General features: G+C 27.4%; 1 protein-coding gene across 1 annotated transcript in view; it reads right to left on the reverse strand.

Annotated features, from left to right (window-relative positions):
- The window catches only part of LOC129960999 (desert hedgehog protein A-like), a 56536-nt gene extending 34271 nt beyond the window's left edge, over positions 1–22265 (reverse strand). The window contains exon 1 of the mRNA XM_056074792.1: positions 21746–22265. Coding sequence (XP_055930767.1) covers positions 21746–22072 — 327 coding nt within the window. The 5' untranslated portion in view covers positions 22073–22265. The remainder of the gene's footprint in view (positions 1–21745) is intronic.
- Between the last annotated feature and the right edge of the window lie 3520 nt (positions 22266–25785).

Consider the following 25785-nt stretch of genomic DNA (forward strand, 5'->3'; position numbering starts at 1 on the left):
CTTTCATTAGCTTAATTTACCTTATTCTGCTGTTTATTTTCCGTTCATTGTACAATATGCATAGCGAAGTGAAATGCCGTTTTAGAAGGGGTACCACGTTCTTGTTACAAATGAATCATGTCAGAGTTTGAAGTCATTTTATTTATTCATTTATTTCGACTTTGAAATGAATGCGCAAATAGATTAAGTTTGATTTTAAACGAAATTAGCAGCAATATCTGATTCTGCCAGTGATTTTCTGATCTGTTTGAGATGAATGAAAGAAAGGGGGGAAAAACTTTTTACTGCCAATATTCAAAATTTTAGAGCTTCCATATAATTTGGAAATAATGATTAACTATCCAAGAAAGTATGTATGAGAATAACACTGATGTCATAGAAAAACCTTTTTTTTAAGATGAGGTTCAAAAAACCTTTTTTGTATGATAACATTTTCTGAAGTTATAGTGGAAAAGATAGAATCTATTTTTTACCCTCTTTAGAGAACCGTAGAAACTATTTAATGCTGAAATTAATCCTTCTGGGTACAAAGAAACATTTGTGCCAAATTTCGTTTGAACCTTTAAATGGATGTGGAAATATATAAAGTTCAAACAAGCAAAGTGACTTTCAATTTCATAAATATGCATATATTTTTAGTACTGCTAAGATGTTGAAAATAGTTCATGTATTAATAAATAAAAGAAAATTTTTAAATTCTTAAAATTAAAGATCAAAGTTTCGTCCGTTTTTAATACCTTTAAGACACGTGAAGAACCGATATATATAAATCAATTCTGTTACTTTTCATTTTATTTCTTGCCAATTCTTAGTTTTGCCATCCTCATTATTAAAAAAGGGTTTTAAAATAGTAAAGCTTTATTACGTTTCTACTATTTTTTGCTCAAAGTTCCAATACGCAATGAAAAATGTCTGTCATCTATAGATGTTGTATAATGACGATTTTTTTTAAGTCTTCGGATTAAGGTCTTGTCTTCACCGACTGATTATGTTGTAAATATATATATATATATAAAAGCAGATACAGAAAGTTAATCAATATAAAAACTTCACTTTTTATATTTTTAAAGATAAATAACGAATTAACCGAATGATCCATGCAACATCATCCGATGTGGTACCAAATATTTGTCTTTCGGTGTGATTCATCATCAAGTATTTCTGAAATATTGTCAACAAGGCTTTAGTGTACTGTATTAATTGTTGAAGATCTAAATTGCGATAGATTTGGATTGTTCGATGATTGAAGAGGTTTTGATCATTCATTAAGAGAATGCTAAAAATTAGTGGATAACTTCTGTTATGTATATACCCATGTTATATATAAGGATTAATAATAAATTAATTCTTCCCGCCTAACAAATATTATGAATTATTAATTTGATTGCAGAATTAGTTATAAATACAAGAGCTGGGAGTTTCATATTATCTGTTCATTTTATTTATGTCGTCTGAAGAATTATAATAAGGCCATATAAGTTTGTCATTACAAAGGTTTCGCTAAGACGAACCACAAGTTTGTTAATTATATTGCTATTCTAACATCATACAAATTAAAGCCATTAGTGTTAAATAGAAACACAGAATTGATTATCAAAATTTTTTTATATTTTAAATTTGCCTTTACTATACCATTCTGTGTATCTAGTAATAGAAGATAAATTAAAAGCTGCAATGAAAACTGGAGGCGAAAGACAGAATGATTCTAACTTTGAAACAAACAATCCTTTTTACTTAACTTTAGTAACACCAAGAGATTTATTTTATTTAATACTGAAACTGTCCAAATAACAAGTTAAATTTTCTGCTTTAAACTATAAAAAAACCTGGCAGCTTCTTCAGAAAGATATTAAAGTAAGTTTATTTCTTTATTTTAAAAAAAGTTTCAAAATTATCTTTTCTAAAGAAAATGATTTAATTTTTTATAATGATATCTGTTCTGCGATGGAAATTAAAGATAATTAATATAAATCGAAAAAATAAAAACGAGTCATAGATTCATCTAAAATTAGGTTAAAATCAGGGCTTTTCCACCATTACCACACCAAGAATTTTTTTTCTATAAGAGTAGCTTATAAAATTTCTATGAAAGAAACGTGTAAAAAGATCCTGTGGCCAGAAATTCAATATTATAAATATTGTTACACCATATGCTCCAAACTAAAAGTCGTTGCATAACTAAAAGATTTGAATATTGGTTTTAATGACAATCTTTTTTTATGCGAATGAAGCAATAGAGACAAGAGAAACTATTATATTAAAAGAAATCAGCAAAAGCGTGAATCATTTATATTTGATGGAAAAAAAACTGTATAGTCTTCATCAATCAGTTCTGTCTAGATTATTCTACTTCGGCTTCATGATACGATTAGAACTTTTGAAACTCTTTAATGTGATATTTCATTATTTAAAATGTTCATTACTTGAAAAGTGATACGATATTTCATTAGTTTAATGTATTATTCCTTAGTATAAGCGAACATAAACTCCAGAGAGAAATTCTTGGAGATAGTTAAATACGATCTTCAATTATCGATGGAAAATGCAAAGTTTTCTAGAGTGAAATCTAGAAATCACCATGAAAACCACAGACAAGTGCAATGCAATTATTTAGATTATTTTAAAACACTAATTTATTGTGAGATAATACCAAATTGCTAGTCATGCATTGTTTTGGGTTGTAATATGTTTATAACAAGAGTTTTACAAGAGTAATATTGTTAGGCAATATATTCTTGGAATGAAATCCTTAAACATTTTCTTCTCTGAAAATCCTGATCATATTGAACTAAGTGAACATATTCACCAAAATAATCTGTTATTTAGAAGAGGCATCAGAAACAACCATGGTATGAGAGAATGCTAGCTAATTACTGTTATATACTGAAGATAGGATGTTTGAAGTCTCTAACACCAAAGAAAAGACATCTTAAATATTTCAAGCAAATTCAATAGTATCTTGTATACTTGTAGGTGGCGTACATAACATATGTTAACTCTAATGTGCAGAAATCAGTTAAGCTTCAGATTAGCTAGCTAATCTTCTCATTCATTTGAAAAATCTGTTAAAGTACGGAAAATTATTTCATTTCTCAATTTACCTAGGTAATTTGCGAATTACCTACATAATCTGTACATTACCTACTAGACACTCATTAAAGTGAAAATAAGATCTTTATTGATGAAACAACAGCAAGCAACGTTTTAATACGTTTAAATTAAATGCGGTTTATTTATTTTTTGATATCAACAAAATAAAGACGTTCGACACATTAGTTGATAGAATCAATCATCAATGAATTAAAAAACTTCAATACAAAGAAGGAAAATCATGCAAATAAGGAAATTAATTTGCGAAACAAATAAAATTATGTTTACTTAATATTGTAATCTAAAGATTGGTTATACTTTGAATTGCACAGAAACAGGTTTTTGCGACAAGCACACCTATTTGTGGTACATTTAGATTTGCTGTCACAGTTTTTGAAACATTACTCGGTACCAAGGATTTGTTTGATTGCTGTTTGACGTAAAGATATTTCTATAATAGGGACATCTTCCTTTGCTAAAAATCTCTCTCAGCTTTTACGATTAAATTCAGATCTTGCAAGCAATTTTTTTAAAATATCCATTTTAGTTTGTAAATTTTTAAGTTTATAAATCCCATCTTCTGTGTTACTATGTACCGCAGTTATAAATCGAGCGGGCATCAGTTTTTGCTTTGTCTACATCGGGAAGTAGTATTAAGTTTAGTGTTTGGTTTTAGTTATAGTTATATAAAAGTCCCGTTTTAAAGCAACACTAGAAATATTTTGGGGCGGTCTTCGAAATTTTTAACCACGGTCGCGTGACGAGGACGAAACGTGAGCTGGCATACACTCTCCAAACTTCCACACCAAAGCAAAGGGAAGACGTTTGGTCCCAACGTATATAACGTGCATTAGAGCAGCTTTCACACCGGTTCATCCATGGAATCAAGTCTGGAACCTGAAACCCTCCAGTTCCGCAGCCAAGACTTTACCATCAGTCCACCGCAGCCAAGCAAATGAGTTAATCTGCAGATTTGCTGGGTAATCTTCACATTAACGGCTTTAAAGCTTGAATGGTAACATAAAATTGCAGTTGATAGTGCACAATTATTTACATATATGAATTCAATATTAAAAAAATATGTCAGAATTGATCATTTTTCTATCTTTTGTCAAAATTATTAATCTTATAGTCCAATATAAAGACAAAAAATTGACAGTATAAAAAGTTACCAAAATTGAGACTCTTTCTACGTATTTTTGGAATTGTTAATCCTTTACTCCAATATAATTCTTATTTTTTCCGAGTGCCATTGCAATCTAATGCATTAACTTTCAAAACATATCTTTCAAATTCATCGCCAGTTATAGTTTATTTCACATTAATATAATTTACAGGTTTGCTTCAAACTTTAATTAAGCAGGAATTCTTCGAAACTGCTAACGGCTGCAAATTTTATGTCCATAGGGAAAGATTTTACAGCTAAATTATATGTTTAGAATTCAGCGAATAGCAGCAGGTTAAAGTTTTAGTTTTGTAAGAAAAAGATACTTTCACTAATTGGGGGCCTTAATTAGGTTCTTACGAATTTTCATTTATTTGTAAATTTTAGCAAAATGTTTTCCTTAAGATTAATAAGTGCAGTGTAAAATATCATGTATTCTCTTCGATTATCCTATTTGTTTAGGTTTTTGTTAAATAAATAAAAATCTATCCAATTTCGAATATAACAGCTTTAAGAATAAACAACTTTATTTAAAGGAGCTTAAATGCTGTATTGAAATTAATAATTCAAATTTATGCTTCTATGTCATAAATTTGAATGGAAAAATATTTATCAAGAAAAGGATTAGTTTAGAAAAGCTTATTAAAATATCCCATACGAAATAAAATGGTTTAGAGAAAGCTAAAACAAAAGTTAAAAGTTTTAGAAGAAAACAAAAAGAAAAAGCAACAAGCAAAAATTCGTTACATTGTTTAAATTAGCCAGATAAAGAGTTAAAAGCAACAGCTTTCACACTGCATCAAATTATTCGACTTTTTTTAATATTTGCGTGATTTATTTCTGTCAAAGCATATTAGACTAATTTTCAATAAGAAAAAAAAATCAAACATTTTTCCAAAGCGTCATTTGCTCAAAGTGGTGGCATATAATAAAAAAGCTATTCTGTTTATGAATGGCTCCATTATTTTGAAATAAATTTTTATTGCTTTGAGTGATGTTCCAATTCATTGTATTTCATTTTTAAATGCCGAAATAAATATTTTGTTTGGAAACTACCAAGAAAAGAAATATGAGAGGATTAAAATAAATTTAAATAAATTTTATTATGTACAGAATTTGTTTTAAAATTGTGTGTCGCTTTCCAGTGAACGGATTAGAAGAACATTTAACAGATGTGAATAATTTCTAGCATCTTTTTTATCAGAAAATTCTTGAATATTGTAATCAAATGTCAGAAAATCGTCCTTCTAAAACATTTCAATAACATTTATAATTTACAATGAATTAATTATTGCATTATTTATTTGAAAGTATCAATAAATTGTGCTTCCTTATGTTGTTTGATTTCAATTTAAAGGTCGTAACAACGAGTTTCGAGTTAACGTGGGGGAATAAAAAAATTTTCCAAGAAGTTTTATTAGATCATTACTAAGAAATTATAAGACTTCCTGTAATATACGCATAATTTTAATTCAATGGCAAATCTTACCTAAGAAAGCCAAGAAAATTGCATAGCTACTTTCAAGAAAAAAAATTCACGTGTTTTTCGCTAAAATCTGTCCGTTTTAGTAAAAAATAAGAGACAACAAAACAACTCCGGAGAAAAAATTCACTTAAGCTAGGTAAAATTTTCCTAGGTGGCACCGTAGCCAATATAATATATACAAGGGATTGAATGATACGCCCTCGCGTGCATAGTTCATGAAACGCTTGACCCCAGAGCAGCGCTATTCCAGAAACTTATGGAAATTCCCTCTTAATACGTTCTACCATATGTACTATTAACCAAATGTCATATGTACTGTTAACCATAATACGTTCTGCCATATGTCATGTGTCTTAATTTAATTTCTTTAATTACAGTTTGAATAATAACAAATTTGCTAACAAATCCATGATAAATCTTCGACTGGTTTTAAAATTTTTATTTATTATTATAACTATACGCTTGTTTTTCATTCCTTAGAGAAAACTATGTAGTTTATTTAGGAAGAAGTTTTGTTCTGATGAGAGAAATAATTTTCGGTGTAGCCAATTTGAAGTTTAAGAATTAACTTAAAATACCAATTTTCGAAAATTAATAATGTTTATTTTAAATATTGACAATCTATTGTTAATCTTTAATAGTCAGAAACCCAGAAATATGATTAAAGTACGTTTATAGCGTGTTTTTCTAAAAACAAAGCGCTCCCAACGTATTCGGATACCTTATTTTTTTTAATTATATTTAGTGGAAATTATAGATTAGATATTCTAAATATTGCTACAAATATTCAATCATTTCATTTCACAAATACAAAAAGGAAAATAATGAAACGTCATAAATGAATGCTTACATTTAATTAATTATTAGAATTGACTGCCGTCATTGCCGGTGACTAAATGTAATCCCTTTCGCCATTATTTGAATGTAGCATGTATTAAGAATTACTGTTTCCTACCCACGCAATATCGAAAATTTTAGAGCAGTCAAATTTCTGCGTAATTTAGCATTGATTTTAGCTTCTAAAATACTTTAGATACGATATTCTAAAGTATTTACATCCAACGAAGAAAGTGGCCAAACTTTTTGTTGATGAAATCTGGAAAAGCCTGTATTGATTTATTTCGGTTAAGCCAAATCTTGCTGAAATAATCAATTCCTTTTTTAGACTAAACTATGCCACCAAGGGATACTACACGAGTAGCACTAAATTAAAACACGTAGACAATATGTCTTGCTTTTAAAATTACCAATTGATTTTTTTTATTCCCTTAGCAATGATGCGAATAGCCATTGTTTTATATAGCATCTGAAACCGCACCAGAATTTTTGTTCTGTATGTATTTAACATTTCCCCGATTTTCAAGTATATACCTAAAACTTAATGAATATGATTTTTGGTGTTATAACATTTTTTTGGTGTCAAATAACTTTTAATTGGAAGATATTACTCTGTCAAAAATTTTTTCTTCCGATCTTTCTTGTATATTTGTTTTGGCAGTCAAATAAATATTAAAAAAAATACTGTAAACATTTTTTCTGATAAGGTCGGAAACCCTAAGTTATATTTTCCCTTGACCCTTTAAAGCGCCATTTTTTTCAACTCATATTATGTTAAAATATTTTTAGGTTTGAAATTAGAATAAGAAAAGGGATTCATTTAGCTTATTAGATAAATTTAATTTGATTAATTAATTAATTTGGTTAATTAGTAATTAAGTATTGAATCAAAACACATCATTTTGTGTGAAATAAAGAACTAAAGCATCTAAGTTTCTGTCTTTCTAAAAAAAATTGTCAAAACTTATGCCTACCTACATAAATTTATACAAAGATTGATAAATTTAGTGAGAAGCATACTTCCCACGGCCCTAAAAAGGGTTCAGTTATGTAAAGTTATATTGTCCCTTTGAAGGCATTTTATTTGTAGAATGGTTTTGATTTCAATGTATTTTTTCTTATATTTTGTTTGACCTTGGCACGAACAACTAATGTAAGTCAATATTTAAAGTCATTAGTATTTAATAGCCGATCTATAGTTATATAAATAAATAACCTAATAAAAGAAAGTCCTTTTAATTTGTTAAAATTTTTACCCATTATTTTAGAAAGGAAAGGAAGAATATCAGTAGTTAAAAAGTTCTTTGACTATTATTTTTTTGGCTTCCATTTTTAAAATAAATCAAACTTTTTACTGAAAATATCGTCTGTGTTAATAAAATGGTATTTGGTATTTTGAGGATTTTTTTGGCGCAAGAGCCATAATTGGTCGCCATGCATATGGTCAAAAATTTAAATCCAAGACATCAAATGCCAAAAGATCAACAGTAGTTTCTAAAATGTGCGCTAAAAACATGATAATATTGGCAGAATTGTTAATAGAAAGTTGTCAACTGCATAAATTGAGAGATAAATCTTTTTGCTAAAATATTAAAATCAATTTGTATTTGTTAAAGTGCTATAGAATTTACAGCTACTGTATTAGAACTTTTGATTTATTAACTAAATTTCAATTCGAGATAGTTAAGTTTTTAAAAGCAATTTGTGTCTATCTATCACAGCCAACTTCAATATATTTTCAACAATTTCTTGCCACGTGCTCTCTAAAATTGTATTTCTAGGAAATGAGCCACAGTTATCGAATCATAAAAGCACGCATCTTGCAGAGTGTAACTCGAGGTTAAGACGTTTGAAAGGCAACCGAGAGTGAGACTGTGAAACCAATACATAAAGAATTTTAACACCGAAGGCATTCCTTCACCTTCAAGAAAGTCTCATAACTCATCACATAAACTCCGGCATTGTATGGTAATCTTCTCCAAACTGCTAAAAGGCTGGAATTTATTTCAATCTGCGTATTTCTTGTAAAGAAAAAACGGCGGAAGAAGAGAAGTGAAAAAAAAGCGGCTACGTTTAACATACACCGTTAGACCGCGCTGAGGGTTTTTTTTTTTTTTTTTTTTTTACCTTCATTCTTTCTTTTTTTTACCTGCTGCAGTTTGCTTTCCAATACAATAAATTTGCCTCGAAGTGACAAGTGACATTTTATTATGTGTAAATTGAGCGGCAGCCATTAAGTCAATACTGAAGAATGTGCACTTTCTTCAAGAGGACGGATCGAGTGACGCGTAGCAAAATAGGTAACCTGAGAGGACAGCATCAGGTGGTTGATGAACGGAAGTGCCCGTGACGTCAGAAAGGAAAATTTGGACAGGAAGCAGAATGGTTCGGGTTTCTAGATAGTGAAACGACTCATTTAATTTTAATAGAAAAAGGCGAGATCTAAATCGCCAAGTTTTGACCAAAAAAAAATTAAAGAAAAGAAAAGAAAAAAGGAAAAATCCTTTATACTGAATTATAAGTAAATTCCATGAAACTTTAAAAAAATACAAAAGTAAACGTATATGCTTCTTTCCATATTAAAGTTTACTTTACTTTGAAAATCACAAAAGATGGAAATATTACACAATAATATAAATGTTTTTACCTGCATTCACTTAAATATTATACTTAAATTCTATTTGCTAAGCAAACTTCTGTTTAATTTCTGCATTTTAAAGTTAAATTCTGCATTAAAAATTCCTTTAAAGCAGTTGGAAGGGATTACTTTTGACAGAAAATAATGTTAAAAGTAATGTGTAAAATAAAAGAGAGAACTTGCAATATTTCAATATGTACTGAGCAATCCCATACTATTGTAGGGTTATCGTAAACGGATGTCTTATAGATTTATGAATTAAAATGCAATTATTATTTGTCTTAAATTTTTTTCTTAGATTGTAATCCAGGTGATTTTTAATTTTAGATATTGCTTAAAGATTAGATATAATCTGCAAATTGAAGAAGGAGATTTCATACTGCAAAAATCGTTCCAATCAGTCTATGAAGAATATAGTTGAACTTAAACATCGGCATCAATCGAAAAACCTCGGTCAAAAAGATCTTAATTTTACTTAAGAGAAATGAAGAAAAAATTTAATTAGATTTTTAATTATCGCCTTAATGTTTTTCTTCAATAACTTCGGAACATTAATGTCGCTCCGAAATTATTTGCTCATCATATTAAAATTTAGAAACATCATATATTTTCAGTTATATTCGATTTTATTTCTTTATTATTCTTTAATTTTAATGTTTTTTAAATATATCTCGGCATAATTTACAATAAGGTATTATATCATTTTGTTTCGGGATTTGTACACACGCGCGTTACGACAACAATAATTATGTTGTCGTTATGGCGCGTTTTATGTTGTTGTTATCTTTGCGACAATAAGTGGTAACTTTTAAAATTAATGCAAAGCTAATACATCACAAAAACCACACAAAGAAACAAATAAATCAAGACTAATATGTTACAAAAACCACGCAACAAAACAAACAAATCAAGGCTAATATCATATTACCATGATTTTGATTAGCTATAATAAATTGTGCAAGAGTTTAAAATTTCTATTTCAGGAATTTTATGCAATAAAATTAAAATTATATTGTTATGAAAGAAAAAGATCGATTACAACCTCTACTCCACCATAATTCAAATAATTCATGCGCGGTAAAAAAAAAATTTAGTTAGAAAAAATAATTCGAAATTAGGAATAAAGAGTATTGTACAAAATTAGAGACGGAAGAATTGCATCTTACAATAGTACGTTGAGTATATAGTATTTTGTCAAACGAAATTAAAATCGTCAAACATGCAAACAATTAATGTCCATGCAGATGAAATAAAGAAAAAAACCTAAATTAACTTTCTTTTAAAAATCAAACATTGCTCTTGTCTGAACATTTTTAGACAAATAATTGTATTTAATCAATCTCTAAATGAAGCGAGTTAAGTGAGCTCGTGATGAATTCTAATTATGTCCAAAATTATGCAATTATGTTAAATGCCGAAAAATATACGAAAATTCCATTCTACGAAACAATTTTTAGCTTTTAAGCATTATAATTAGATATATTTAGATACAAAAGTTTTATAATATGAGAAGTAATAAGTATCAGTTATTTAAATATTTATTTTCGATAAATCTTGAATAAACTAAATATTCAACACTAATATTTGTTCAGTTTCTATTGAAACTTTTATTTGTTCAGTTTCTATTGAATTAATTATCATTAATTTAATTCATCTGCTCATATTTTGTACATACATTTAATTATTACATTAAATGATTTAAACTAAAATTCATTCTTAAAGATTATAAGACGAGAAAAAGTTAAATGGTATCCATAGATAACTCAAGAGAGGTTTTGGATTTTAATTAAATCAAAACAATGTGTTCATAGAAAGGAAAATACAACTCGACTAGAAAATATGTAAAATGAAATCGATTTCTCGAACTGTGATTTTATTAAATTCCTAATTAGATGCATATTTTATTTTGGCTATTTATTGTCATTTCTTTCGACATAAAAGAAAAAAGGATATTTAAGATACTCAAACGTATCGAAGTAATTTTGTCATTTAAAATTAATTGCTGTTTTAACTTAAATACTCATTTAAAAATCAAAAAATTGGTAATTTGTTTACGCGAGTCTGAGCAGTCATATCTGTACGAAGGATAAATCGCTATTGATATCATTTGGAAAACATAATTCTTGTCAAAAAAGAGAACTGACAAAAAAATCATCACCCAAACTTTTCACTAACAAACTCAATCGTTTTGCTATTTTCTTTTAATAATGCTACGTTCTGCTTCTAACTTTTCTTACAATTTTTATTGTGCTTTTTCTCTAATAGTTTTCTTTTTTGTAAATTTATTAATTCCTCTTCAAAACTAATTTTTAAAAAATACAGACATATGATTTATTTCCATTGTAGATAATTTTGTTAAATTGTATTTTACTTGTATTCAAAAATAATAATTTTATAAGAAAATTTTTACACAATCGATTATTAATATTTTTCTTGAATTTTCGATACGATACAATTAAATCTACATCGATTGAATCCACAAATACGATTGAACACGATACTTTTGGATCTCGATTTCAACCTGTTTTACTCATCTATAAGGAATTCTATGTTAGAATACTGAAAAATATATTTAATCATTGTAATAAAAGCGTAACAATCATTATTTACAAAGTATTTGCAAGATTAAATATAAATGAAGTAGCAGAATTTAGCCATAATGTTCGGCACAGTCTTTTACATTTACATAATATATATGCATTATCATTGACATACATGCTTGTAACGTTAATACTAAAATTATGTGGAAATAAGTTTCCATTTTACATAATCATATATGAAATACTAATACTAGTACCATAAATGCAAATTATACAAAAAAAGTGCCACAGTGGTTTATATTTTAAAATGATCTAACCTGCTTTTCATATTTAATTATCTGATGAATATCTAATGCAGATAAATATATTTTTCAAGTATTAAAATCGAATTCTTCTTCACTATATAAGATATTTATTCGGTGTATAAGATATTTAGTATCATAACATTATTTTTTAAGAATTCTATTCACTTTCATTAAGAATTCTATTCAATATTTTTATTGGCACAATATAACCATATTGTACCTATTAGATATAAAATCCTTCTCTTGTATCTATCTCAAATAAGAAAGCATTTGCATCATAAATCTTCGCCACCTATTTTAAATCTCAATAATAATTTAATTTAAATTATATCTTCCTTAAAAAAAAACAAAGGCAAATTTACAAGATTTAATGATTGTTGATTTTTACGAGTTTATTTTTTAGTGATATAAGAAAAAGAGAGAAGATATGATGTTTAATTCTTTCAATAAGGAGATAGCACTTTCAATATAGAAATATCTTTAATAATAAGGACAGCTTGTTTTAATTTTAAAGATGTCTTCTTTAATGTTTAGAAATTATTTTAATTAAGCTGATTTAGAATTTCTGGATTATAAAATTCCTTGTCATTTTTTCGTAACAGGTTAGGAAATTCACCATCCAGAAATTATACTAGTTTAAAATTTTAGATTAGTTAATGGTATTTTAGAGTTAAATGAGGCTATCATGTGCTATTAAAATTGATTAAAAATCTATGAAGACTAAAAGAAATATGAAATATTTTTTCTATTTGTATTATATACCCATTAAAATATAATTTAGCTTCATTGATTATATGCACGCGAAATTTTTAAGTCATAATGACCTCCTACTGAAAATAGTTTGGAATAATTTGTTAACTAGCGTACCGAAATTATTATTTCGTGAAAATTCTGTTCTAATATCTGCAAAGTTGCAAGCTTATTATTCTAATCTAAAATCACACTTTTCATGTAATGCTTTGTTTGCCAGCAAAGCATTTCGCTGATCATACAGTAAATAATGACAAAGCAATTAACAAAAAATTTTCTTTTGAATTTGTCTCCTTTTCTAAAAAAATATAGTTTCACCAAATATTATAAAAGGATTTTTTTATAAATTATATTAGGATTAGACATTTAATAGCATCAACTATATGCAATTGTTTCGCAGCTAATGCAGCAGTACTATTTTTTAAATGTTTATAATTGTACAATGCAATTTCTAATGTTGTTTACATTTGTTGCCAGTTATAGACATAGAATACTTAAAGCAATATTAACCCTTTGTACCCGACGCTGCATCATTTTGAAGTTTTATTTATTTATTTTTCAATTTTGATTGTTAAAAATACCTACAGAATTGTAAAAAGATATAAATTTCTTTTTGGGGAAATTCAACCTGAAACAATTATATATATTTGGTAACAACAAACAAGTCCTTGTTTTAGGTGAATAATTTTGCATCCAGTTACTTTTCCGAGTGGATTGCGAATGATACGCATGGAATAGTTTATCACCTTTAAAATTAATGGTTTATCACCTTAAAAGTTCTATGCTAAATACCATGAACTGTTTCATTTGTCTTTGATATCAAATTTTATTTTGCTTATCCATTAAGTGATGTGGCAACCATCCATCGTCATACATTTCTTATACTCACACTTACCTCAGAATGTTCGCCACGCAAATGTTTAAGAAAGTTAGACCGCCTATAATAAGCAATGCTTTACAAAAAATCACTGGAGCATCACGCAGATTTGGATGGACGGCGAACTCATTTACTTAAAAAAGTGAGGAATAATTTATAATTAGAACAAATCAAAAATTTCTCTCTTAAGCTAAGTGTTATAAGCTAATCATGCTGATTAATTTTTGTTCTGATAGCATTCAATGCAAGTTTTTGTTTTACATATGCGAAAAGGTAGAGAAACCAAAAATGTGTCTTGTAGATCTAAAATAGAAAAATTTCTAGGTCAAATTTTTATGATGAATTGCTGATATTCTCTTTGCATGCATCGATAAACAAGAAAGTATTATAAAAGGTAATAAATTTAAAAGTTGTGGAAATGATAATTTTTTCTACTTGAAATCTTATGAAGGAAATAAGATTAGTAAGAGTATTTTGAAAAAGGGTCGTTCTTAAGGTCATATCTTACAACAGGAGAATGAAACAAAACATTTTCCCATATAAAAATCGAGTATCTAAGATGGTTCAAAATAATTCTGAAATTATTTAAATATAAAATAATCATAACCATGAAAAAAATATGAATGATATTTAAAAAATTGATGTATCTCAGATACACACAACATTAATGAAAAAAATTCCAAACTGTAAAATTTGATTCAAAGATTATAAATAATAAAAAAAAACTAATTTAATCTTTAAAAACACGACACCAAGAATAAAATTGTAGAAAGAACGAAATTTTCTATAATAAGCATTTCTCATTTACCCGAAAGATATCCAATAATAATATAAGAGAACACTGTCTTATGTTGCATTTCTATTGAAAAATGTATCTATCTCCATTTTAGAACAGACATATTCTAAATAACAGATTTATGCTCTGCAAAGTTTTTAAAATTTTATTTCTTTATTAATGTTCATTGACATTTTTATCAATGATTTTAGGCTATGTTATTGCTGAAAGGTACCCTGCAATAAAATAGCCTCGCATTTCGTTAGCTTCTTAATTGCTTTCATTCATACGAATTTTTTTTACACTTTTATAAGTGGCAAAATCTATTTATGACTTTTTCTGATCCATAAAGGAATCATAGGATATACGAAATATTTTCATGTGTCATTTAGTCTTAAATTAAAGGCTGAATGACTTCATTAGTGTTCCTGGACAATTCGATATTTTGATGCGCGACTCAGATACTTCGTCAATTGTGAAGTCCTTCAAATATTTTAAAATTCCAAATCTCTGCTCTCTATGAAATATTTTGATTATCTTGAATAACGAATTAGTTGTCTTACACATTTTCAATTTAAAAAAATTGAAAATTACGAAAAATAATTTCTATGAATTCTTGAAAAGTTATGACAAAATTCATTATTTTCATATAATTAAAATCAAATGTGATTTATTTCATCGTTTTCATCCAGTGAACTTTTATGAACTGTTGATAGTTTGTTTATGGGCATATGTTAGTAGGATATTCTTTAAGTTTTATATGTTGCTGAATAGATAATTTTTAACTTTGAATTAACTTTTCAAATTTGAATTTCAGTTAACTTCAATCGCAATTTTGTAAAATGTATTTGTTTTGAAGTAACTTCTTTCCTTTTTACTTTATTCAATCAATAAAAATATTTTGCCGTTCTTTGGTTTTGATGTTTCATTGTTGTTATCAGGTAATAAATTAGTTTCTTAATTGCTTTCGCTCTCGGAACAAAGAAAGTATGTTACGGATCGAAAACTTCAATCTCTAGATAAATAAATTTCAATGTTTTAAATTTCTCAAATCTAACACGGTTTTAGAAAATTGTTTGGATTTGTATAAATAATTCAAATTGAATGAATGGCTTTGGTCTAAATTCAGAAACTTATAAACGAAACAAATTTAAATAGACGAAAATCTGTATATTGTTATTTGAGAAAAACTGAGTATCAGATTCAAAACTAAACCTGCCCCCCCCAAAAAAAAAGACTATCAGTAAGTATGTAAATATATATGCATGTATGTATTTGAAAAATATTACAAAGAAACGCAATAATCTAAATTATGTCATTTATTAAATTTACAGCTGTTAAAATTGAATATAAGTCGGCTCTCTTTCTCTTTATTAAAAATATAAAAATGTTATATGGAATTCATATTAAAACTTAAGAGCTGAAAGAATGATGGAAAGTTCATTTTATATCATACAGATTATGAAGAATAAAGGATGATAATTTTTATAAACATACACGTATATTAAGATTACAAAGTTTTAACTACAAAATTGAGTATACAATTAGTCTAAATTATTAAGAAAAAAGAAATAGCACGTATTAATATTTCATTGCAATTATTTTTACTTTAAAACAACTGAGTTGGCGAGAATTTGTTATCTGTGGGGATATTTTAACCTATTATTCTTGCAGAACAGTTTTTAAATGTTCTTCATCTCTAATATTGCGTTTCTAAACAGATGTTTCCAGTTCAGGTCACAATTTTTTAATAAATTACCATCAATTAACTATGTGGGAATTCGAAAAGCATTTTAAATTGTATAGTAATCATAACTTCCATTTTTTTGTTTAGAATCATTACCTTGCTGATAAAATAGATTTCATTTATATATTCAGGTTTTATGCATTTTATTTATTCTTAAGGTTTTCGATTAAAATTAAATCCCGCATGCAATTTGCAGACATATTAACAAGCTCAAAGTTTCCTGTACTAAACTATTAGAATGATGTTGTAGTCCTTAAGAATTAGGTTTTCCATCATACGTATATAGCCTCGACCATTATTTCCACAAACTTTAAATTCACTTTTCGTCAGAGAATAAAACATTTTTCCAAAAATCTTGAGGCTCTAAAAATAAGCATCTTACCAAAAGCAACTGACTTTGGGAATGTTTTTATCTGATTATCTTACCTTTATAATTGGCTTTCTTATAAACAATTCGAATTGTTTCTGCTGAAATATTCTTTCCTTTTGCTATATGTATTGATAAGATACTTCCTTAGAACTCTTTTCAAGATTTTTTTCGCATTAACCTAATATTGTTTTCAAAATAAAAATCAATTTAATCAAAATCAAAATAATCATTTTATTAAATATGTTATGGACTCGTTGGACCGAAAATGTCCAAAGTTTTCTCAATCTTTAATTACTTCTTTATCTTTAATTCAAATCTTTAATTATCCTTCTTTTAATTACTAATTAATTACCTTCTTCAAATTTCTAATTTCTAAGATTAATACTTGTTTCAAATCTAGAGCTCATTTTGAGAATTAAAAACTAATTTCTAATTAATAATAATGGTTTGGTTGAGGTTTATTTTACATGAATATCAAATAAGAGTATATTACAACATCTAATTTATTATATTGATTCATTTAAAGAAAAAATTGGTGACCAGATTGAATTACTTTTATTCAATTTGATCACCAATAGCTCAGTTTGGTTTGGATTCTTTTGTTTTAGCAATTCTCTAATTATCAAATTTGATTCTCCAATATAAGAAATTAGCTAATTAATTTCTGTAATTTCTTTATGTTGTTTCCTTGCTTAATGCATCCTCAATTTCAATAAGTATTAACTGAATATTTTAGAAATTATTTTAGACATTTAGTAAAGAATATATGAATGGTGTACACTCAATATCAGGAACTGCGTACATGCCATACTCACATGAGATAACAAATATATGCAGTTATGAAATGTATCAGAAACACAAAAAGATATCGGTTAAATCTTTGAGAAAATTTTGGATCAAGGTAGCAGACAAATACAGCACAATACAATACATTTCCTATTATTGTAATTTTTGAAGAGCTATTTAAATTTAAGCTATTCACTTTGGAGTTTACTGTTTCATTTTGTTTATAATTGCATTAATTAGAATGTTGATCCGATTAAAACTACATTTAAATACAAAAGCAATGAATAGTTGTAAGGAATGGATCATCTAAATCATAATTGGATAAATTTTATATAAAGTATACAACAAATATATTTTAATATTCGAGATTATTTTTAATTTTGCATCATGCCTTCATATAATGGATGCTTTTATTATGCCTTAAATATGATGGATAAATATCATCCCTATTTAAATAGCATAAAAATTACAAGTAAATGGTTATAAATAGTTGCATTGGGTTACTGAAACATGATTCCTGAGAACATTTAACAAGCATTAGAGCATTGTTCTTTGCATTGCTTTCTAAAGTAGACAGATGAAACAAGTCAAATGACTTTTTTTTTCACATGTGGACAAATTTTATTTATGAATTTTGTTTATTTTTTATTTTTTTCACTTTACTAAACTTTCACGATACTAAAATTTGTATCGAACATAGATTCGAATTAAAAAGATTATATACAATACTGATTCCTGTAAAAATAGCTAATTAACAAAAAATATTTTGTTTAGATCTGTAAATAAAACTTATTAGTAGTATATTATTAGTATCTTAAATATATTAATAAGATACTGTCTAGATCCAAAACACATTATATGATGATGGAGAAAATCTTTCAATGTATGAGTAAGTACTTTCATAATAATTTAAATTAAATTTTGTACATTCGAATCAATTTGTTGATCTTCCCATTTCAAAGCCATATTCCAACTAAATTGATGCTTTTTGAACCGATTTCCTTTTTAAAGGCATATTCCAAGGTAGCTAATTTTTTTTAAGGTTGATTCTAGTTTTCATTATTTATAATTTTTCAAATTCAAATTTTAAAGGAGATATTATAAATTTTCAATAGCCAAGTACATGAGAAGAAAAAACAAATCAAAATAGCACTAAAATGACATGGTTCATCCTTGGTATACAAGTTTATTTACCGCACTAATGAGATGGCAAATTGATCTAGATATTACTTTTTCTATCTAAATACGAATGTGAGGAGCATTTGAGGACTTAAGCGTGTTCATTTATTTAAATTAATTACTGTTTCTACATATTTAAAGGCTGCGGTGGCCTGGTAGTAAGATCTCGCCTTCGGAACCGGACGGTTTTAGGTTCGAGACTCGATTTCACAGAAGAACCGCCGTGTAAGCGGGGCTAGTGCACGATAAATCCGACCGGGTCAAACGTTCTCCCGCTGGCGTGGTGTGATGTGGTGAGGGGGGTGCCGGCTCAGGTGTCACCCTCGTCATCTGACCGCGGTTCAAAATTATGAGGTTCGTCCCAAATAGCCCTAGTGTTGCTTTAAAACGGTACTTTAATATAACCAAACCAATATACATATTTAAAACTTCGAATATCGAAAAATAATTAATTCGAAGCACAAATTAAAAGCATTTTAGCTGAAGTACTTACATTTTATAAATAGTTCACGTGTAATTTGATTACTTTAATTAAAAATTAGTCACAATTATAAAATTAGAAGTACATAAAAAATGGTGCACTAAAATTGGCAAAGCATGCGTAGAAGTTTTAATTGAAATAAAAAATATATATATATTATCTAAGGCAAAAAATTAATCTTAAGAACGTTTTAGTTTATAGTAAAAGGATGATAGCATTAAAAAAATATAAGGATAAAACATTTGTAAATGCAACGAAAAATAAAAAAATAAAAATGCATTTTTAGAAAAGTGGTGAGTTGAATAAGTAATGATTTTAATTCTTTTCATTTAATTGTTTCTACTAGACTGTAGAATAGGAATTCAAGATTATTATTAAATTTTAATAAAGCTTTCAAATTATCTTCGAATGTTACAAAACCAACTAAGCAATGTTTGGTCCTTTTCCCTCCAATTTTTTTTTTCTTGATTTAAATTTTATTTCCGTTTGAGCAAATTTTAAGTAGCAAATATTACAACGGACGGAAATAAAAAAAAATTAGTACAAGGTTTAGTCTCAGAACTCAACGTATTAAAATAACTAACTTTAAACATTTTTATTGTAAAGTTATAATACCTTCACAAATTATTTTAACTATTCAATTACAAACAAAAAAAACTATTCAGGTACTTGAAATGATACTTGACTTTAGTTTAAATTTGTTCGAATCCATAATTATATCAAACTCATCCAAATTTTAACTACTCAAATACAAACTAAGAAAAATTCTTAAGGTACTTTAAACAATACTTGATATTAATTTAAATTTGTTCGAATCCATCGTTCATTTAAATCATATGGTAGCAAATTGACTCTTTTTAAAAGAATTCCGCACAAAATTTCGAAGTCCTTTCACTAAAGTTCTAACTTAAGCAGTTGTCCAACTAATTTGAAAATCCGAAGACGAATTTGTAACTAATTTAATGAAATAAGAATTTGAGAATAAATCATATTCTAAATTCGTTTTTTTAATTATATAACAAGATCTTAATGATATAATTACATTTTTTTTTTCGTTTTTATGACTATTCCCACTACCGATCATATTGCATACATTTCAAAATAAAACAATTTCATATATTTTAAATCGTTTTGTTGTAAGTACAGTACAGGACAGGGCTTATCATACATTTTTCATATTAAGTAAGCAAATTTTTTTATAAATTTTTATTACTCTTAAGAATGAAATAGCGCTAAAGATATAAATTCGACTTTTGATTTGTCCCTCGGATTCATCTCAGTCGAAAAGGACCTCTATTCGACATTAAAAGGGAAATATAAAGATGCAGAATAGGAAAAAAAATCTTGATGCGTGATTTTTGCTCATGAAAATAAAATTGAACAGTTATGATGATATTAAAAAAATAATAACTTTATTCCCATTCTAAATAAGCACTATTTTTAAATATAAAAAAATTAGAAAATGTGTTTAATACGAATTTTATTCTCTAAAGACATATTTTGACACAAAAATGCGCTACTTTCAAAACGTGAACAAGAGAAGTTTCCGTATAATAATAGAAATAAATATCTAATACAAGTGAATACCTATGCAGTTCACTATCATTTATTTCCTTTAAATTATTTTTGTGAATTGAAATCATTCCTTCTTTAGTTATATAAGACAATATTCTAAATATTTGAATGATCATTTCAGCTTGGATACAATTCTCAAAGTAGAATCAAAATATAAATAAATGTTTTCAGCCATTTTATTTTTTGAGTGTGTGTGCGTAAGCTGCAAAGTGTTTCTTATAAGATTTTATAAATGCTCAGCGTTATTTAATATTTAATACGATTTTCAATGCGATATACAAAGTCCTTAGACAAAAACACAAAATTCTTTTGAAAATACCGTTTTGATAAAATATTTGCACAAAGAAAACTTTCTTCATAGTTTTTCTCATTTAAACATACATTTTAAATATTTATTACAATCATTTCATACCATTGTGAACTCTACAGTTAATCATCTCTCAGTTTGAATTTTATTTATCATTTTATTGCAAAGGTAGAAAATATTACTAAGCATTTTCATAGTATTTTTTTACTGGAACAAAGATCACGTTTGAAAGTCAAAGGTTTAAACTCAGATCTACAAATTTATTCTAATTAGATGTTTAGATGTTAGAATTCTATTTGGTTATTTATTTTTATTTCAAAATGTATGATAAAGTATTTTATATATATTGTTTATTTCAAACAATGTAAAAGTTCATATAGACACGTATCCAAGTGATATTTATCTTTAAAATTCATTGCTACCTATACCCTTAATTACTGATTTCAATAACAAAATTTCTATCATTTGATCTTTTAATCAAAAATTATGATTACATACGATAACGTTGATATTACTTTCAATACAAACTGCAATTTCTAGAATGTAATTTTTAACTTTATTACTTTCTACTTGAGCTGCAAATCGTAAACATGTTTACAATTTGAACGGCAAAGTAATATGATTTTTAGGCAGTGAACAATCGATTCTCATACCATATTTTGAAGGCTTCCAATAAAAGTGCAGAAAATAATTTTTCAAATTATCGCGTATTCATAGTTTATGAAATAAAATCCAGATCTAAATTTGCTTATCAAATAGTATGCATTTTAAAAAAAATGGGAACAAAACATTTTATAAACTTAATACAAAATTATTTGTAGTACAAACTGACATTACCTGTGTCATGACTCTGTCGGCACCTGTTCCTTTTTTGTCTTTATAGACAATATCAGGATTATAGTTGAGAACCAATTCTTTGAATCTGGAGTCGCCCCTTCTAATTCGCTCTTCGGCTGGCCCGCTAGCCCCTATACTGTTCTCTGGAACATTTGGGACGTGCTGTTTGAATACCAGAGGGGTCAACTTTCGAATGCTTCTCCTGCGGGCCCCGCTGCGGCCCGGACTGCACGGTTGCGCCCCGGACCACACGAGAGACAAACATAACACGAGCAACAGGTGCTTTTTACGATTGCTACAAACACGACGATTTTCTAGCTGGAGCATGGGGCGACATTAAGTTTTCGAAGACATAACATGGGCGAAAGAATTTCGAAGCGCAAATAAAATGGCAAAAATGTATTTTTTTTAAAAAAATTCTTTCTTTTTTTTTATCCCTCTTGTGATGCACTTCTGAAAACCTGAAGCTTTAGACGAAGAATTTCAATGCATCGTATCACAGTCTGGAGGCTTCGGTTGCTCTTACCTTCATCATAATACAGTGAGGCAATCTGTCAATCAAATATCACTCTCGTCGTAGACGCCGCTTCGATTGGTCGCCAAAAGACACGCCTTTTTTTTTTACTTTATTTCATTTTTTTTTCTAGCTCTGTCCTATTCATACATTCGGCTCTTTGTTGTTCAATTCTTCGAAAAAATTTTCTGAAGAATTTCTGAAAAAAATGTTACATGAAATATTTTTCTTCTTGTTCAACCACTACATGAAAAATAAAACAGTATATTTTATTTCGATAAAAAATAATAAATGCCAATTAAAAATATTATTTTCAGTTTCTGGAGGGTTAAAAGATTTAAATTCATTTAACAGTTGAAAATATATATTCATGTTTTAACATCTAAAGGGAGAAAAAGGTAATTCATATCGAAATTTTTCATCCGCATCTAAAATTATTTTAACTTTGTGCGGAATATTCAAGATAAAAACAAGATCCATCATACAGTTTAAAAAATTATTTCCTCTACCTTTTAATTAGTTGTATTTATTTTTAAATCTGTATTCTATAATAACATTTTAAATCAAATCAATTCTTGTATTTCTCGGATCAAAGTATTCTTACATAGTTTTGGAAATCGCATAGCCTTTTACTGTTCGATAAATAATACAGTAAAACCTTTTATGTATGTCCCCGGTTAAGAGGTCATTCTCTTAATTTCAGTTCCTAAAAAAATATTTCTATTGTCACAGATACTTCATAATATATGGCTTAAAAACATAACAAATCCATAAATTTCCAAAAATCCATAAATTTAGGTCTCAAAGATTTAAATAAAAGACAAAATAAAACATCTCTACAAGAAGTATAGCAATCAAATTATATTTCTTTTCCAAACAAAACTAAATGTTGAGCGTGTCTGGCAAATTCCCTTTATAAAAGAAGCAGCATAGGTGCAATAAAAATAATAATTTCATTTTTCATCATTATTAATTAAAAGATCAAAAACACCACACTATATTAAATAATAATTATAAAATAATTCTGGAACGTTTGCATATAATTATACTAGTAAAGTTATTGCTATGCAACCTTTACATTTATTAACATTTGATATTTAGCCACAAAGAAAAAACTGAAATTTAAAAAGTTTAAGATGCATTAATTTCTTTGAATAATGTATGAAATAATAAGCATAACAATATATTAAATCGATTATGAAATCATATTTAATAGTGGACACGTAGCATGATAATATACTGCTAAAGTCGTAGTTTATCACATTTTAAAGCAAGATTCAATAGCATGACGCTTTTGTCAGTAAATCGTTTCAAAACATCCTTTTTCTACATATTTGCAATTTCGGTTGGTAAGCGATATTCTTAAACAGAAGTAAATAATCAAATGCTTGGAACGCTTGCTTAATTAACAAATGCTTAAATTCATTATACCAAGCTTTTATCTTAAAATATCTGGAAAACCGAACTCCATTGGGCAGACTTTTTTTTTAATGTGCTTTTTCGGAGAAAATATTTAGATGCGAATCACATACTTATTTGATTCCATATGAATAATTTTTAATCTTACCTATATATAAATTGGTTATTTAAATAAAAAAATTCTATATGCACTTAGTTTCGCATGTTATTCTAAACAATCTTTTATATTACAGTATTCATTTTACAGTTTATCTGTCGGCGACCCGCTACCCATATGTCCTGGCATAGGGGTAGCGGGTCTTCCCCGTGATCTGGGCGTCCTGGGTTCGAGTCCCGGTTTGGGCATGGTTGTTCTTCCTCTGTTCTATGTGTGAATGTGCCCTCCTGTAAAAAGGGGCTGTGTAAGCGAATGAGTGATACCTGAGTAGCAAAGTCGTACTCTTGGTCCTATTTGGCTCTACTATAAAAAAAGAGACGCTCCCACACCGGCTTAAATCGCTGTCTTCGTAACAGCGGGCTTGTCCATTGCAAGTGCCATAAAAAAAAACATATTGTTTATCTATCATTAATCAGATTTTTGAATTCTCTCTCAATTTTTATCATGGTGATATCGGGTCCGAAATGGCGCTATATGGCATGTCAGTATGGGAGTTGACAGAAAAGGCTCTAATATTTATTTATTAAAAAAATGTTTTTTTTTTGTGCATAAAATTGCGTTTTTTCAGAAAAGATACCTATATAGAAAAACATAAAAACAAACATATTAAATATAAATGCATAAGTGAAAAAGATAAAAGAAAAGAGCGACTTCAATCACAGACCCCCATCATACGCATCATTCATGTTGTTCTGACCACTATTCTGCTTTGTCCTCATTTCGATGAATATACTGAATATACTTATTCTAACAGTTATAAAAATGATTTTTTTTCTTTTAAAATCGCATTTTTTTTGGTTAAAACCCTATCTAATTATAAAATTTGATCCAAATCATTAGAGCCTTTCCCGAGATACACGAAATAAATTTATGTGTATACAAAAATTGCTCGTTTAAAGTTATAAGATGAAATTTATTCTTTAAAATTTTTCCAATATAAATAAAGAAAACTTTGACTTCTTGTAAAATCTAGCAAAATAAAGGGAATCAAGAATTAAATGACTAAAATTCATCTTATATATTTATCTCAGAATATAGTTCGTGCTTACATATCATCCACTACCTGTCAATATAAAAACAATAAATTCAAAAATAAAAATTTCAACCAATTCCTAAGCCTAAGTTTTCTCTAGTTTTGAATATTTACTTAACAATTCCATAATTTCATTGAACAAATATTTTCATTATTTAAAATTAATATTATATATTCATTATTTTTAAAAAAAATCTTGCTTTGTTGCAATTTCGTACACATTCTATTATTATTGAATAGTTAACAGTTTAATACTTTCGTTTTTAAACCTGATCTATTCGAATTTCATAATATAGGTAATGAAAGTTGCCAGCTTCAAACCAATACAAAGCATAAAAAACCTGCTTAAAACGTTAAAATGCTTTGTCATTTTAAGCAGCAATTTTTTAAGAACATTTTATATGAAAATTTAGCTTTAGTTCTAATTTCTATATAAAATATATATTATTAGGTGCGTTCAGTGGCCCTTGTCATTTTATAGCATTATTCTGTTCTGTTATTTCATAGCATTTAAACTGTTCTTTAAAATTTGTTCTTCAATTTATTTTAAAGGCTAAAAGCATGAATTCCTACTAAAGATCTCGAAATGAATTGAAAACAAATTATTAAAAGAAAAAAAAAGCTCACAGAAATTAGATTTGACTTTTTATTAAATTTAGTATCATAAACTGAATGAAAATGTATTATGTATGCTAAACGCATAAATGCTTTATGCATTTAGCATCTGGAGAAATTAGCTAATTATTTTCCTATATCAGCTTTTAAAAAGAGTAACAGTTTAAAAAAATATGAGATTCAATGAAAAAAATTTTAAAAATTTAATCAAACATGATTTTTATATAAATAATTTATGTGTTATCCAGTTAATTATAAATATATATCTGGTACTCCTACTGATGAGCGAATCACATGCAATT

This window comes from Argiope bruennichi, chromosome 2 (genome assembly GCF_947563725.1).
Source record: "Argiope bruennichi chromosome 2, qqArgBrue1.1, whole genome shotgun sequence".
Taxonomy (NCBI): Eukaryota; Metazoa; Arthropoda; class Arachnida; order Araneae; family Araneidae; genus Argiope; species Argiope bruennichi.